Raw genomic sequence first — 15,079 nt, 5'->3', positions numbered from 1 at the left:
AGACGCCACATCGCATTAGACGAACCTTAGGTGCAGGTGTTGCATCACTCAGTCTGTCCCCGAACGCCGCAACAAGGCGTTTTAAAGGCGGCCATGTGCCGCGACGTGGTCTCGATGGAGGCCTCAAGCATCTGTTCGCTTTCTCGGCGTTGTCTTTGCAATTATTCGAACGCAGACAAATGGAAACTATTGGCAGGGTATTTTCACGGCCGCAGGCCAAACCGTATCGAACGCGAAAGCTCTCCAAAAGCATCGAGGTTCACTTGGACGAACGAGGTCTTCTCAAATGTGAGCGCACCCCTTATCATCACCACTTCGTAACCAAGTAAAGCATTGCTGATCGTTTCAACAGTCTCGCCAAACGATGTCGAGAACCCCAAAAACTGGTCGGCTGCGCGAAGATGCTACATCACAGCGGCATGCATTGTTACCATCATGAATGGTAGCATGGCGTCCAGCTCGCCTTCTGGATGTCTGCCGAGCATATCTGAGAAACTCCACGTCTCGCAAGAAGTCGCGAAACTTACCGTCACACTCTTCGTGGTAGGCTTTGCTGCAGGCCCTGCTTTCTGGGTGAGTAGTGTACAGGCTCACAGCTTTAATATTCTCGACTGATCTTCATCTAGGCTCCCCTCTCCGAATACTTTGGCCGTCGAGGCATCTTTGTGGGCACGTTTGTATGCTACTTCGCCTTTACCTTCCTCTGTGCTTTCACGCCCAACATTGGAGGACTACTCGTTGGTCGCTTTCTATGCGGCACGTTCATTAGCGGTGCCTTGTCCAATACGCCAGGAGTTTTCGCCGACATATGGGGTCCGATTGAGAGAAACCTTTCCATGGCGCTCTTTACTATTGCCCTTGACGTGGGACCTGCCGTCGGACCCATCACCAGCGGCTTCTACCAGCTCAAGCTCGATTGGCGATGGAGCTTTTACCAACTTCTATGGGTCTCTGGATTCACTCTCTTCATCCTTCCGACCGTGCCCGAGACCCTGCAGTCTCGATGCCTTCTGCACAAGGCGAGACGTTTGAGGAAGATCCCGGGCTATGAACACATCAAAGCGCCTATTGAAGTCGAGGGAAAGAAGCTCAGCGAGATCTTCAAGACTGCCCTTCTTCGACCTTGGAGGATTGTCTTGGATCCAATTGCTGGACTAACAGCTATCTACATCACCGTCGTGTACACGCTCCTGTACATGCTCTTCACGATCTTCCCCATTGCCTTCATCGAAATTCGAGGCTGGAATGCTGGAGTGGGAGAACTGCCTCTGCTGAGTGTTGTCGTGGGTGCTCTCATTTCAGGAGTGTATGTCTACGCGCGTTCATTCAACGAAAAGAAGAAAATCCAAGCCGGACATAAATTTGCACCGGAGGTAAGGCATATCGCAGATACTACTCAAAACTATTCGAGATCTAATGTTCTTCTAGGACAGCCTTCCCGTCGGCATGGTCGGCGCTATCTGCTTTCCAGTGGGCATGTTCCTGCTCGCTTGGGGCGGTATGTATGCCGACGTCCACTGGATCGTTGCGTCGATCGGCGGCGTCTTCGTCTCGATCGCCATCACGCTCCTATTCATCGCCTTCCTCAACTACCTCAGCGAGAGCTACCTGATGTACGCCGCCTCCGCACAAGCCGGCAACCAGATCATTCGATCCGCCATCGCTGCTTCGGCACCGCTCTTTTCGTCTCAGATGTTCAGTAAGATGACGCTAGGAGGTGGTGGCTCAATGATCGGTGGCATATCGATACTCCTGGCGCCGATACCATTCATCTTCTACAGATATGGAGCGAAGATCAGACAGAAGAGCAAGTTTGCACCTACGCCTGAGGTGGAGGAGAAAGAGGAGAAGGAGGTTGAGAAGGAGGTGCAAGAGGGCGAGCAAGACGAGGAAAATGAGAAACAGGAGGAAGTTGAAACACCAGGATTCGACAATGAAAGTCTTCGCTCTGAAGCGAGGTTTAACGACAGTGACGAGATCGAAAAGGGAGAGAAACGGCCGGATATTTAGTCGTTTGGCATCATGAAGCGCTTGTCGATAGAGATCTATGTCTAATGGCTAATGCTACCTGATCGGTACCCAGGAGCTCATCCATGGTTGATGAGCTGGCAATGATCTCGAGCCAAACTTCCTCTTGCGTTGATGCAGACCTCCACCGCCAAGCGAGTGGCATGTGTCTCAGGAGCCGTGAAGGCCGCGTGGGACCTCGAGGGCCCGGTGTCGCAGAAGGATCTACAGTAGCTCGGGCGTTGATCTGGATGCGTCTTCCGAACACGACCCTTGCGTTCCCGGAACACACTTCCGGCGACTCACTCGTCGTACACCTCCGTCGTACTCGAGACGGACATTCAACGTACGATGCCATAGCCAGAACATTACCAACCATACTCCCAAATACAAATCACCAACATCCCTAAAACCCAAACCCCCCTCCCCCCCCTTCCAACCCCCCACCAGGCATACTAACCGCCCCATCAACAACCCATCGCCCTTCCGCCTTCCTAACCTGACAAACAACCACACACTGCCTGCTCAAAACGCCCTTCTGCACCCCATGCCCGCCCGTCAACTCCAAACTCATAAAAACCTCCCCCCTAGTCAGCCTCGAATTCAGCTGCGTTTCGATCCCTTTAATTTTCGAGCAGTGGTCCGGGAAGCGGAACGCGTAGTCGTGATAGTCGTCGATGAAGGCCTGCGCGGACGGTGCTTCGTAGCCCATCCCCCGCGTGGTGAAGTTGGGCGAGAGGGAGGACCATAATGGTGATTCGGGGAGGTCTCGCGTGTTGAGGTGCTGGATTATGAGGGTTACGAGGGTTTGGAGGTGGGTTGTTATGGAGGGGAGGTCGTGGGGCGGGTTGCAAGGGTCGAAGGTTTTGGTGTCCGTGGACATGGCTTGTGAGGTTGTGGCACTGTTGATGTCGTGTTTGTCTGTATATGTATGTGCTGTTGTGAATTGTCTCTGTTGACTTGGGCATTGTGAGAGTGGTGGTTCGTTCAGCCATACCTGAAAGAGGATCGCGCAAACCAAAAAACAACCTCATGCTGGAGTCCTACATGTTCTTTACGTCTGCGAAGAGCTTTGAAGATAAAAAAGATCTCAAATGATTGGCAGTGCTATCTGGGGTATCTAGACTTCAGAATCCCCTTTGTAACACCAGTTGTAACCCCACAAGCAAGAGCCAATCTCTGCTTTTTCCCAACCTCCCGAGCACCTTCGCTAAATCCATTACAATACCCAAAAACAAGTGTCATTCTCAATGGTCGTCCATGTCCCCAAAGCACAACATCCGCACTTCACAGTCCTCGCTTCCGCTCGCCACACGACTATCGCTCAACCATGCACATGTGACTGGCCCTTGGTGACCGGTGAAGGTACGCTCGCACTTGCCAGTTCGTGGATCCCATACTTTCAGCATTCGATCTTCGCTTCCCGAGATGAGACGCAGGTGGTCAGCGGCCAACGCCCAGATGCCTTCAACATGTCCGAAGAATGTGCGGACGCAAGCCTGAGCACGTGGAGTGTGGGAGTTGGTCAGAGGGTCTGTTGGTAGGATTTCGAAGCCTTCCATTGGCGGAGGTGTTGGGCTACGACTGTGCGGTCTGAAGTGAGTGTCCCAAAGCCGGATAGTTGAATCGAGTGCACCAGTCAGCATGTACCGTGGCGGTGCCGACCTCTCGCAATCATTTGGCCAGAACGGGTCGGTGCGATGAGGAGTGCAGTGGGAAGCATCACGGTGAGAGGGTGCTATCGTAACCGAGCTGACGCTACTATCGTCATCGTCTTTGTCGTTTGGTGTGACCGTCTGCTCATCCAGCTCGAACTCTTGTGGCAGAAGTACAACTTGCTGAACTTGACCCACGTGACCCTCAAATACCCTGATGCACTCATGAGTGTCAAGATCCCAAAGTCGGACTGTCAAGTCGTCTGAAGCGGAAAACAACGTTCGTGATGCTTCGTCAATCTTGATGGAATTCACCCAGTCCTGGTGGCCTCGCAGCTGAAACGTCTGCTTGTCCCTGGCATCCCAAACTCGAATGGTTCTATCCTTCGAGCCAGATGCAACGTAGCGAGCAGTAAAGTTGAGGCAGATGATCCCATCGTCGTGTGCCGGGAAAGTCCTGAGACATTGACCAGTCGTCCAATCCCAAAGTTTCAAGGTATTATCCAGGCTGCCCGTCATCAACTTCTTTTCATCGAACTGGAGACACCTAATCCCGCTTGTGTGACCCGTCAATGTACGGAGGCATTCGCCTGAGTTGATATCCCACACCTTCACTGTGCTGTCATATGAACCTGTGATCAAGACGTTATCATCGAACTGCAGGCACATGACGCCGTTGGTATGGCCTTTGAAGACCTTGGTAGAGCAGCGACCGTATTTCCAAGCCGTTCCAACTTTGAAGCGATCTTTATAGACATCCTTCCATGGTCGCTTTCGAGGTGCAAAGTAAGAGTCGTTCTGATCAGCTCCCGTGTTGGACTCTTGCGAAGACGAAGAGCAATGCCTCTTGAGTGCGAGGGGAGATTCTGATCCTTCGTGAGGTCGCTTGAGGCTAGTCCCCTGGCTGGACTCTGGTTGTGGGTTCTCACTTGGAGGTGGCACCGCTTCTGGAACAGGTGTGATGTCCGGAGACCATTCGTTCAGACCTCTTCCCGTTGCCCGTAATTGAATCTGTCTCTTCTCCGTCCTCAATCTCTTTCGTTCCAGTAATGGCAGGCCCCAGCCACACTTGGTACATTTCCTATCAATGTGTTGCTCACACATCTTATGCCACACGACATCGTCGTCTGCGAGACTCCTCCATCGTTGGCTCACTTGGGCAGCTTTGCAGAGAGAGGTGGTATCGAGGTAGCACAGGATCTTGAAGCCCAGCTCGGAGGGAAGGGCGGAGAGGAAGTCGATCTTGATAAGGTCTCGAATGTTGGCCGAGATGAAGGAGAGCTGAGGGAAGCAGCACTGGGTGAGGATGCCTTGGAGCATGAGGTTTCGGTGCTTGGCGGGAGCGGCGGAGAATAGCGACCAGACGTGGGAGATGGCTTGCTGGTCGGATTGCGAGAGGCTTGACAGCTGGTTCTGTAGTTGCTCCATGGAGGGCTCGTTGGCCTGGCGTCGGCACTTGAGATCGGGACGGTGGCGGTAGCAGAACTTGGTGTTGGACTTTGGCGTATCGATGTTGCTGTCTTCTTGGGCTGCAGGGTCGCCGCCGACAGGATTGTACTGCACGGGGATGTGCTCGGCGAGGAATGGGGCGACTGTCATGTCGGCGTGTTTGGCTCCAGCGTGCGGGAAGATATTCTGCTCCTCCTCTCCCTCTCGACTGCCACGATACTCGTTCCTCAGCATTCCGTCGTGGTCGTGATCATGGCGACAGAGCTCATCATGGGCGTGCGCCTGTTTCATAATGTTGCCATCCTCCTCAGCGCCCGGAGTTGGCTGCTGCGCAAAGGCCATTGCGTGATGATTCAGATGGCGTGCTGCCCAAACTTTGGCTCCTTGCCTCACATTCGACGGGGATGCGGTGACCGCGAGCGGCCGGGTTGGTGCTTGCTCCTCTGCGGCGGCAACAACGCACAGTCGTTTGTGACGAGTAGGTTCGTCGGCGAACAAGGGCGAGAGATGGCGAAGCCCGGGCGCATAGAAATCGGTCGTGTGCTACGGGCGTCCAGGAGTCGGTGTGGTAAGGAGGCAGGCTGCGAGGTGCCGGGCGTGGAGAGTCGTGTCGGTGTTGGTGGAGGATGTCGTCTTCGTCCTAGGCGATTGTGTGCGAAGGCGCTGACCCGGGGAACCGATGCCCTCGGTACGGCCCGCGATCACGCAAAACCACCAACGGATGAGCAACGATCGGCAGAGGTCCTCTTTGTCTGCCTTTCACCGAATCACTGTTCGCGTGCCTCCCGACGCTCCGTTTGCTAGTAAAATCCCCGCAAACTGATTAATCACTGTGGTCTCATTTTAATCTCATGTGCCGAACAGTGCCGGGAGATGTAGATATTCTAGAGAATGTGAGAAGATTGAAATGGGGCCATCACGTGCGATCGCCAGCAAGGTGCGAATGAGGGGTCTAGTTCGGCGAAAGCAGATTAGCGCGCCACGTTTTTTGTTGTTAGTCAGGCTCTGCAACTCTCACGCTGCGTCAGCGAGCGACCATCACGCAAAGAACAAGCACCGTAATGGTATAGACGGTTCCATCTGGGTCGACACGGCCCTGCACGGCACGAGTGAGAAAAATGAGTTCTTCATCAGAGTCTTCCCTGTCGCCGTCACCGCCGGCATCGCCAGACGCAAGCTATCACGGCCCGCCGAGTTTAGAGCGGCTCGTCGTTCACTTTGTTGCTGCGAAGAGATCGCTCGCGTCGACAGCACACGTGTATCGGGCGAATGAGCTCGTCACGAGCTCAAGATTGCTCATAGAGGAGATCGCCGTACTAAACGCCAAGAATGCCTTCGGTCGTAATGGTCTTGATGACCAAGTGAATACGCTCGACTCCATCAAAGATGCTCTTGTGGACGATAGAGATCGAGTCGCGGAGGAGTTCGAGGCGACTTTGGCAACCCTGGACAAAGCTCACAACCGGCTGGAGAAGACTTTGAAGACTCTCCGCAAAACTGTCGTACAGAGCCAACGATCGGGAGAACAACGCCACGCTCAAAGTGAGTCTGATGGGGAGACAGCAGAGACCACTGAACATACAGCAAGCGAGCAAAAGACCCTGTTCCATTTCATAGACGAAGAGAACCACGAAGCTCTGCAAAGTTCACTTCGAGGCCTCATCGACGAGTACCGCATCGCCAGGGGCGACTTGGACGGCAATCTTCAAGTCTTTGATAACTTGCTACGATCCATCACCAACAAGCTCTCGGACAGGTTGGACGAATCAGACTCACCAGACAGACCAACAATCTACGATGAACCACCACCCAGTATCGACGAGCTCTTCCGCAGGATGGAAGAGCATGCCACTGAGATGGCCTCAAACCTACAAAACCTGGTCCAACACTACGATCTGTGCATCACCGCTCTAAAGCATACCGAAGGCGGTGGTGAAGCAGCCAAGCAAGCCATCCAGTCTGCTGAGTTGGCTAAGGGCACCCCAGGGAGTGAAGAGAGCTTGTACGGCAAGACCGTTCCTGAACCTATTTCTGAGGAAGAGCTCACCCAGATGTTGGACGTGATCGACAAAGATTCGGAAGAAGTAGAAGACGTCGTGACCGAGATCAGCGAGCGTGGCAGCGACATGGAAAGTGACTACCAACAGCTGTCCAAATATGCAAAGAAAACATGCCAACGCAACAAGACTTTACGGCACGTCTTGGTACTCATGCACGACATCAGAGCTGCCATTCCAGGCCATCTCGAAGCATCGGCCAAGTTCAGAGAAAGCTGGCAAGACATCAGCATCTCTATGCAAAGCAAGACCAAAGAGCTAGCCGAGCTGAGCATCTTCTACGATGACTTCGTCTCCGGCTACGGCAGACTTTTGCAGGAAGTCGAGAGGAGGAGGGCGAACGAGGCGCAGATGAAGAAGATTGCAGAGCGGGCACGGAAGGAGATTGAGAAGATCTACGAGGCGGATCAGATGGCCAGGCAGGAGTTCATCGACGAGTATGGCCATGTTGTGCCGACTGATCTTGGGGCATTGCATGGATTGCAGGACAGGGCGCCGAGGTGGGAGATTCGAGCTGTAGCAGATGGTGATGAGACGCAGGCGAGGCTGAATGATGGATAACGAAGCTGTGACACGACTGATGGTGGACTACGAACCCGCTACAACGATCCTCTTGGTGTACGGATTGACGAGTGGGTTATGCAGCTCGCCAATCGTACTCATACACGCCGCCGCAGGATCGCCAGAATCCATCAGACTTCCCGACCAATATTCGTTCCCTGGGAAAGAATTGCCGTCCCACGCATAGCTCAGCACGAGCAATTCACCATCACCCTCTAACTTCGCCGCCGGATTCCTCTTGCTGAAAAGCACCCTGATACCCTTCTTCTTCGCCACGAGCCCAATTTCCTCCTGACGCTCTCTCGAGACCGCAATCCATGCAAACTCGATCGTGCTTATCTTCGAAACATCCACCTGCCCAATCGCCTCCCCAAAAGCCCGCACGTACTCCTCCGCCTGACAGTCATCATGCTCCCATACCCCCAACCCAAGCCCAACAACTACACATACGCCGCCCTCCCTTCCCCATCCTCACCCGCACATCTCCCCGCTTCCGCCAAAAGGATCTCCGCCGTAATCCGCATCCTCGCCCGATACACCCCGACATCAAACCCCTTCTTCCCCTCCAAAACCCTCGAATCCCGCTCCACCCCAAAGATCTTCAACACCATCGCCGTGACCTCTCCATCCTGCACCGTCTCCTTGCTAGGCGGCAGCATTAAGATCGAATCCATCCTCCCCATCCTCTCGAACCGCGCCCCAACCAACCCCACAATCACCCCTCTCGACTCAAACGTCCCCTCCTTCCCCGGCCTTCCACAGTTATTCCGGGCTCCATCATTGATGAAGAAACTCCGCCCACTCACGCCGATCAACGAACTCAGCAAAATCTCGTCGTAGGAGAGGTAGTTCTCCAACCGCAAATCCTCATTCTCGCCCTCGCGCGCGGTCCCATTCCGATCCCACTGCGTCCTCGGGTCGGGGATTCTCCGTCCGTCGCGGAGCATCGTGTAGTCGTGCGAGCCCATGAACACCAGCGGGCGGGCGGTTATGAGGCGCGAGGTGAGGTCTTGCCATGTGAAGGCTGGGGTGTAGAGGGCCTTTTCCGCAGGAGAGCCTTTGAGTCGTTTGTGGTTTAGGAAGGTTGTGGCGAGTTTGGGGAAGCGCGGGTGAATGACAATGTTGGTGGAGGCAGCGTCGGAGGCGATGGTAGCAGGGTTGAAGTTTTTGATGGAGTTTGTTTTGATGGGCGGTTGTACTGTGAGGTTTTGGGGCGTGAGGAATGAGAGGGGGTTGTCGCTCGATGGCGCTGTGTTTGGTTGAGACATGTTGAGTCTTGATGTCGTATATCCGTGAGGGTGTTGTTTGGTGGTGACTGTTGTAATTGCCAGTGGTAGTCTGGGTGAGTATGTGAACGAAGAGAGGGCACAGATGGTCAAGGTGGTCGCTCTGCAAGGAGGCATTGAAGTTACACGCCAGGCATGCTCAGACAGGTGATCTCAATTCGGCACCTGAGTCACACTCGCAGCACAGTAATTGAACCTGGCCCAGAAACGAGCAGCCGACGAGTCGAGGACTTTCTTCCTTTGACTCAAAGGCGACCTCGTCTCAGCCCCATAGGCAACAGGCAAGCCTGAAGGTCGAACGAAGGGCAATAGACGAAGCTTTGGACAGCGGCAGATGTGATAGATTTGTATGCCATTAGTATTTTAAAGACGATACTCCATGGACGTTCACATGAGTGTATGTGCAAGGAGCATGCTTCGCAGTTGCAAGTGATGTTGACGGTGAGTGTGTAGATGTCAAGCGCTGCAAGCGGCCTGAGGCATGAACAGAGCGACTTTCAAATTGACCAAATACACCCGTTAGCGCCGGGAACATGAATGCCTCAGGCACAAACAGGTAAGTGAATCAGGCGACATCTAATGAGTCTGCCAGCGTGACATACTACTCGTAGCACGTTTCGAATGTGAGAGATAGAGAGTCATAATTCACAGTCCCTCCAATAGCCAGGGAGGTCTTGATCAGATCTATACATTCAATCTCGTCGATATATACCTATCCCCCACGCCACCCTCAGCAGCGCCAGTCCAATCGCCATGCCGATACTATCCTTGATCACGTTCAACTTGCTGCCGGCTACCTCCTTCCAGCCGATCGGCACTTCCACCATGGGTATATACGCACTCTCCGCCAGCATCAACATTTCGACATCGAAGATCCAACCCTCTGAGTGCATATATGGGATGATATAGCTCAGGGAGTTTCGGCTGAAGAGCTTGAAGCCCGCCTGTGTATCTCTGATCTTTGCTGTTCGTGGCGTTGTCAGAAGCCAGATCCCCAGGTGAAAGCCGCGCATGAGGAGGTTGCGGAGGGCGGAGCGCTGTCATTATTTGTTAGCATGAATGTTGGAACCCTTCTGTAGAGTGCGACATACCTTCACAACGGCTTCTGTGCCGACCATGTGTGCTCTTGACCCGACCCCGACCGCCCGTCCGTGCTTGTCCTTCGCTTTCTCACAAGCGATTACAAGCTTGCCCAAATCGCTGAACTTGCTGGCTCCATCGGCATCCGCGAAGACAACGTACGTTCCTCTCGCATGCCTCATGCCATGTGTCACAGCACCTCCTTTGCCTCTGTTCTCCTCAAGCTGCACAACTCTTATAGTCCCTGGCTGAATGTTCGTCGGCCGCGTCGATGCTCCCCAAGGTCCCTTGTACGTTGGTGGTGGCTTGTTCAACTGGTGTGTCCTGGCAAAGTTCAATGCCACATTGACAGTCTTGTCGGTGGACCCGTCGCTCACGAGAATGATCTCCCAGCCTCGATGTGGATCGCCTTGCCTCCCACTTGCTTGTAATGACCCATTGCTGCTGCTCTTACTAGGAGTACCATGGTGTCCGTACTGCTCTTCCAGATACTCCACAGCCTCTTCCAGCATCCCATTCAGTCGCTTCTCTTCGTTGAACGCCGGCACGACCAGTGTCATGAACACCTCCGCATCCGTTACCTGGAATGATTCCTCTTGTGGTATCAACTTCTTTCGAGCCATCTCTTTGAGTGCAACGTGATTGTCGTACCAACATGGCAGGGGCTGAGGAGATGATATCTGGCCGTTGCTCGTTACGGTGATGAACTGCTTTTCTGACTGTTTGGGCGGTCGTGGTACGGGAGCGAAGAAGTACAGGAGGATGTAGAGCTATCGTTCGGCGGTCAGCCTGAGCTCTACGAAATATCTTGAGCACTTTGATTATGCGAGGTATCTGAGAGCGATATACCGAGACTAAAGTGCCAACAATGCCCACAAACCCCAGTACTAACCAAAAGAGCCACGGTGTGCTCGCGACTTGATCAATCCCATCCCACACCTGCTCGGGGATTGTGTCGGCGGAGTCCATGGTTGGCTTGAGCGAGGGTGTGGAGCGCGCCATGCGAAGTGTTATCTGTGAGGTCGGAGACGGTTGTGAGGCTTCTCCATCGAGTTCGTATGAGAAAGAGAGTGAACTGTGGTCAGAGTCGGTGGTGTCGGAGGTGCTGGAGATTTGGTTCCTGGGTGAGCTGCAATGCAGGGTCTCTGAATCGACAGGGGTCAGCTGAAGACAGCTGGCTTGTGACGACTGCACTTCACTTCACCTGAATTGCATCCCAATTCAACTTTCACGGGTGTCAGAATGGATTATCCCATCTGCGATTTGCTACAGGCATAGGCGATTCACAAGATTAAATTTGGGGCACCTGTGATATCGAATCGAAAGTTCACGCCCACTCAGAATGAGGTCGGTCTGTATGCGTCAACATTCACTCGCTCAAGCATGTGAGGGCACTGTGAGGGCACGTGAGCTGTGCATTTTACCGGGCTAAAGCTCGCTTGGCGGGGTTCAACATCCTCGCCAAATTCGACAGCCGCAGCGCATTACCACACTGCGCCGTGACAGTGCCATGCTGCGCCGATTGATTCAGGCCTTGCCTGCTAGGTTCGCCTTCCTGGCATCTTTGGCGCTGCCGTACGACCGCCGCCGGCACCTACCATTCTTCCAGCGAACACTCGAGTCGACGAGGAATTGTTTCCTGGATACGATCCGAAGGGCTTCTATCCCGTCCGCCTTGGCGATGTCTACAACCGACGATATGAGGTAGTTTCAAAACTGGGATTTGGGGTGAATGCCACCGTTTGGCTTGCCCGAGACACTACACAGTATTCGCGTACCATCCCTGCTTCATGTACAAATACTGACAACCTCCAGCTGGTTCTGGCAGCCCCACAAGTACGTTGCGCTCAAAGTCGGTATTGCGCATCGCGTGGCTGTGTCACCCGTTCGAAGAGAACTCGAGCTTAGCAAGCGCATTCAACAGAACGCCGAGGATGGATGTGCCACCCTCCTTCGCCCCACCCTCGATCACTTTCAACTCCGAGGAGAAGATGGATCTCGTCACGAATGCCTCATACACGAGCTGCTGCGCGAGTCTCTGTGGGAATTCCAGCACCGTTTCACTGAACGGAAGCTCCCTGTAGCGTTCCTCAAGGCTTACATTGTGCTGATGCTCAAGGCTCTGGACTTTCTTCACACAAAGTGCAACTACATACACGGAGGTGAGTTGAGTTTGCCATCTTTGTCTTCTGGTCTAATGAAGTGCAGATTTGAAAGACGAAAATTTCCTTGTAGCCTTCGAAGACCCATCCGTCATTCAAGAGTACATTGCAAACCTCTCAATAAAGCCACTGTCGCGGAAGAATGAGGGGGATCGCACAATTTACAAATCCAACCCCGATTTTGGACTCTTCAAATCTCTTCAAGTAGGTCCTCACCTCATCAACTTCGGCAAGGCTCAGCCAGGCGGCGATGATACTCTTAAGCGCCATCCAATGCAAGCTGCGGCGTATCGTGCTCCAGAGGTGCTGATGGGTATGCCTTGGTCGTACAGTCTCGACATCTGGAATCTCGGTGTCTTGGTGCGTATCCCAACTCGTGTATTAATATGTCAGCGCATTAACATCAAGCAGATTTGGAACATGATGGAAGATCGGGACCTGTTTCGAAGACCTTGTACAGAGGATGGGACGTATGATGCAAAGGCACACGTCGCACAGATGATTGCACTCCTCGGTCACCCACCTCCTGAATTCCTGGAGTTTGAGAAGAAGTGGAGGGACGTTCCATGGGTGCCCTGTCCTGATGCGACTGGCAAAATCTGTGTCTTGCCGGGAGAATTCTGGGGCGGTCCGTTCTTCGACGATGACGGTAGCTGATGTGTTTACTGTTTTTCGCAAAGGATATTCCGCTGACATTGCCGCAGGCCGCTTTCTGTACGACAACATGACCCCCCAAGACCTCAATCTCTCTGATACGGTACGGTCTCTCGACGAGGATGACAAAGCGTCATTCATGGACTTTGCGAGCCAGATCTTGAAGTGGGTTCCGGAGCAGCGAAAGACTGCTAAAGAATTGCTCGAGCATCCCTGGCTGGACTTGAAGGCCGAAGCACGCCGGGCTGAGAAGAGGCAGAACCATGAGTCTTGATGCGACAAATATGATGCCGAGTGGCAGTCGTTGAGACCTCCCGTGATCTCCTACATTCATATGGCCAAGCGTGTAGCATCGACCGTCGCATATGGGGTTTGCCTTACGACCTTTGGAGCAACTGTGAATGACATCTCGGAAGGCTTGATCGCCTCTGTTGAATTGGTGAATAAATCAGCAAACGCACAAGTTCGGCGACTATGCCACATGCAATGCTCTGTCACGACGTTCACGCATGCCTTAAGCTACCAGCCTTTCTGCTTTTAAGCACTTTCCAACACCTCAACACTAGGATAAGCCATAGCGAGAGACGACTGCAGCCTTCTACCAGAACCTCACAGCCATACAGCTATACAGCCATACAGCCCACGCACAACCGACAACGACACGTTCAACCATACCATCTACGATCACAAAGCGTCGCAACCATGAACCGTTTCCGACGTTTCTCGACATCTGTCGCGAAACTTTTGACATAGAGTCTGAAGGGCACGACTGTCAATGTCACTACCGACGTCATGTCTGCCACTGTAGGCATCAACCACTCACACAAGCATAAGGCCTTCCGAGACAAGTACAAGTTCGCTACAGTGGTGTTCGTATCAACTCGCCCCTTGCCAAGCCCCCATTCATTGTTAGAACAGCTTAATTATCATGATTCAATAGGGGCGATCCACACAAAACGGAGAAGGACGACGGTACGGAGGATCCACACCATATCACGCTCAACTTCAGCAAGACAGCCAATGGAAAGGGAGATACGGCGGCTGCTCACTACTACCCCGATATCCACACCATCAAGTTCTTCCGGGCCGACCTCGAAGACATCGTGTTGACCAAGGCTCAAATCGCTGAAGCCGAGGCCGAAGTTGCCGCGAACCCCATGGTGTTCGAGGACAGGAAGAAGGGCATTCCTGTGGTATGGCATGAGGGCGAGTGGGTTCGTGCTGCTTGAACCCTAGTGGAGATTCAGGGTGGGCTATGAGTTTCTGTATTTCTTGTTGTGTTCTTTCTTTTGTCTCTTATGTTACTCCTCTCTTTTCTTTCATGGGCGACGGAGTGGGAGATTGCATGCATGGTCAATGAAGCGTTATCGGCAAGCAGGGAGACCTACAACTACAATTGTTTCGAGTCGTACAGTGTCCATTTTCAATATACCCCATGCCTATACGAAGACAGCTCCTTTCCCAGCGTCTCAACAACTCGATGTGTCTCCGAATTACAAGGGTCACATCATCAACACAAGCTATACCGCAATGATCTTTGCACCGAACCTATGAGCAGAGACAAACAATTTGATTCTCGACGCAGTGCTTCAATGTGACTTGCATCTCCGATCCTGCATGGTAGACCAATCTCGTAACGTCCACGCAGCAGCGTAGTCACCTCCCATCTCCTCGAGAGACAAGGCGGCGAATTAGGAATGCTCGCCTCTCCGCAACAACCTTGAAAAGGAAAAGTACACAAACAAGATCATCAGGGACACAACCCCTCAACACTCTGAGCTCCAGATCAACACCCCATCACACAACGTACAACGTGAAGTCGCCCCTCCCAACGGAGCCTACTCCGCCTCCGATCCAGCACGACCATCACCTTCCTCGAACAGGACCTTGCGATCGACGAAAGCGTGGCGAGGCGAGGCGGCCGGCGGCGGCTGTCACATCAATCAATCAGACAATCAATCACCCCTGGGGAACCTCGTGATACATGGATGCCATTCCCATGCACCTGCACGCACAAAGTCCAAAAGAGAGAGAGAGAGGTTTTGTTTTTCTTTTGTCGACGTTAGCCGCGGTAAGCCTCAACTTTTATTATATGCAAGGCGAGTAGTAGGTAAGACTACTGCGACTATGATACTCTTGATGATGTGGACGAATGATGATGAGATCGG

At 53.2% G+C, this 15,079-nt stretch overlaps 8 protein-coding genes across 8 annotated transcripts; 4 read left to right on the top strand and 4 right to left on the bottom strand.

Annotated features, from left to right (window-relative positions):
• Positions 1-179: 179 nt before the first annotated feature.
• Positions 180-2,010, top strand: M409DRAFT_57632 (uncharacterized protein; the record flags this gene model as incomplete). Its single annotated transcript, XM_033813685.1, has 4 exons — positions 180-288; positions 353-573; positions 627-1,373; positions 1,429-2,010. 4 exons carry the CDS (start codon positions 180-182, stop codon positions 2,008-2,010), a joined length of 1,659 nt encoding a protein of 552 aa, XP_033664241.1.
• A 403-nt stretch (positions 2,011-2,413) lies between these two features.
• On the bottom strand, positions 2,414-2,890 carry M409DRAFT_26388 (uncharacterized protein; the record flags this gene model as incomplete). Its single annotated transcript, XM_033808092.1, has 1 exon — positions 2,414-2,890. The coding sequence occupies one exon, from the start codon at positions 2,888-2,890 to the stop codon at positions 2,414-2,416; it is 477 nt and encodes a 158-aa protein (XP_033664240.1).
• A 364-nt stretch (positions 2,891-3,254) lies between these two features.
• On the bottom strand, positions 3,255-5,453 carry M409DRAFT_57631 (uncharacterized protein; the record flags this gene model as incomplete). Its single annotated transcript, XM_033813684.1, has 1 exon — positions 3,255-5,453. The coding sequence occupies one exon, from the start codon at positions 5,451-5,453 to the stop codon at positions 3,255-3,257; it is 2,199 nt and encodes a 732-aa protein (XP_033664239.1).
• Positions 5,454-6,229: 776 nt separating this feature from the next.
• M409DRAFT_68610 (uncharacterized protein) lies at positions 6,230-7,729 on the top strand (the record flags this gene model as incomplete). The annotated part of the gene is made up of 1 exon (XM_033817916.1): positions 6,230-7,729. One exon carries the CDS (start codon positions 6,230-6,232, stop codon positions 7,727-7,729), a length of 1,500 nt encoding a protein of 499 aa, XP_033664238.1.
• A 27-nt stretch (positions 7,730-7,756) lies between these two features.
• M409DRAFT_68623 (uncharacterized protein) lies at positions 7,757-8,997 on the bottom strand (the record flags this gene model as incomplete). The annotated part of the gene is made up of 2 exons (XM_033817918.1): positions 7,757-8,169; positions 8,211-8,997. 2 exons carry the CDS (start codon positions 8,995-8,997, stop codon positions 7,757-7,759), a joined length of 1,200 nt encoding a protein of 399 aa, XP_033664237.1.
• Positions 8,998-9,707: 710 nt separating this feature from the next.
• M409DRAFT_26384 (glycosyltransferase family 2 protein) lies at positions 9,708-11,064 on the bottom strand (the record flags this gene model as incomplete). The annotated part of the gene is made up of 3 exons (XM_033808091.1): positions 9,708-10,052; positions 10,107-10,865; positions 10,945-11,064. 3 exons carry the CDS (start codon positions 11,062-11,064, stop codon positions 9,708-9,710), a joined length of 1,224 nt encoding a protein of 407 aa, XP_033664236.1.
• A 712-nt stretch (positions 11,065-11,776) lies between these two features.
• On the top strand, positions 11,777-13,185 carry M409DRAFT_26383 (uncharacterized protein; the record flags this gene model as incomplete). The annotated part of the gene is made up of 5 exons (XM_033808090.1): positions 11,777-11,799; positions 11,911-12,257; positions 12,304-12,617; positions 12,669-12,906; positions 12,962-13,185. 5 exons carry the CDS (start codon positions 11,777-11,779, stop codon positions 13,183-13,185), a joined length of 1,146 nt encoding a protein of 381 aa, XP_033664235.1.
• A 518-nt stretch (positions 13,186-13,703) lies between these two features.
• M409DRAFT_57627 (uncharacterized protein) lies at positions 13,704-14,140 on the top strand (the record flags this gene model as incomplete). Its single annotated transcript, XM_033813683.1, has 2 exons — positions 13,704-13,780; positions 13,852-14,140. 2 exons carry the CDS (start codon positions 13,704-13,706, stop codon positions 14,138-14,140), a joined length of 366 nt encoding a protein of 121 aa, XP_033664234.1.
• Between the last annotated feature and the right edge of the window lie 939 nt (positions 14,141-15,079).

Source organism: Zasmidium cellare, assembly GCF_010093935.1.
Source record: "Zasmidium cellare ATCC 36951 unplaced genomic scaffold M409scaffold_31, whole genome shotgun sequence".
NCBI lineage: Eukaryota > Fungi > Ascomycota > Dothideomycetes > Mycosphaerellales > Mycosphaerellaceae > Zasmidium > Zasmidium cellare.
This window is presented reverse-complemented; position numbering and strand designations above follow the sequence as displayed.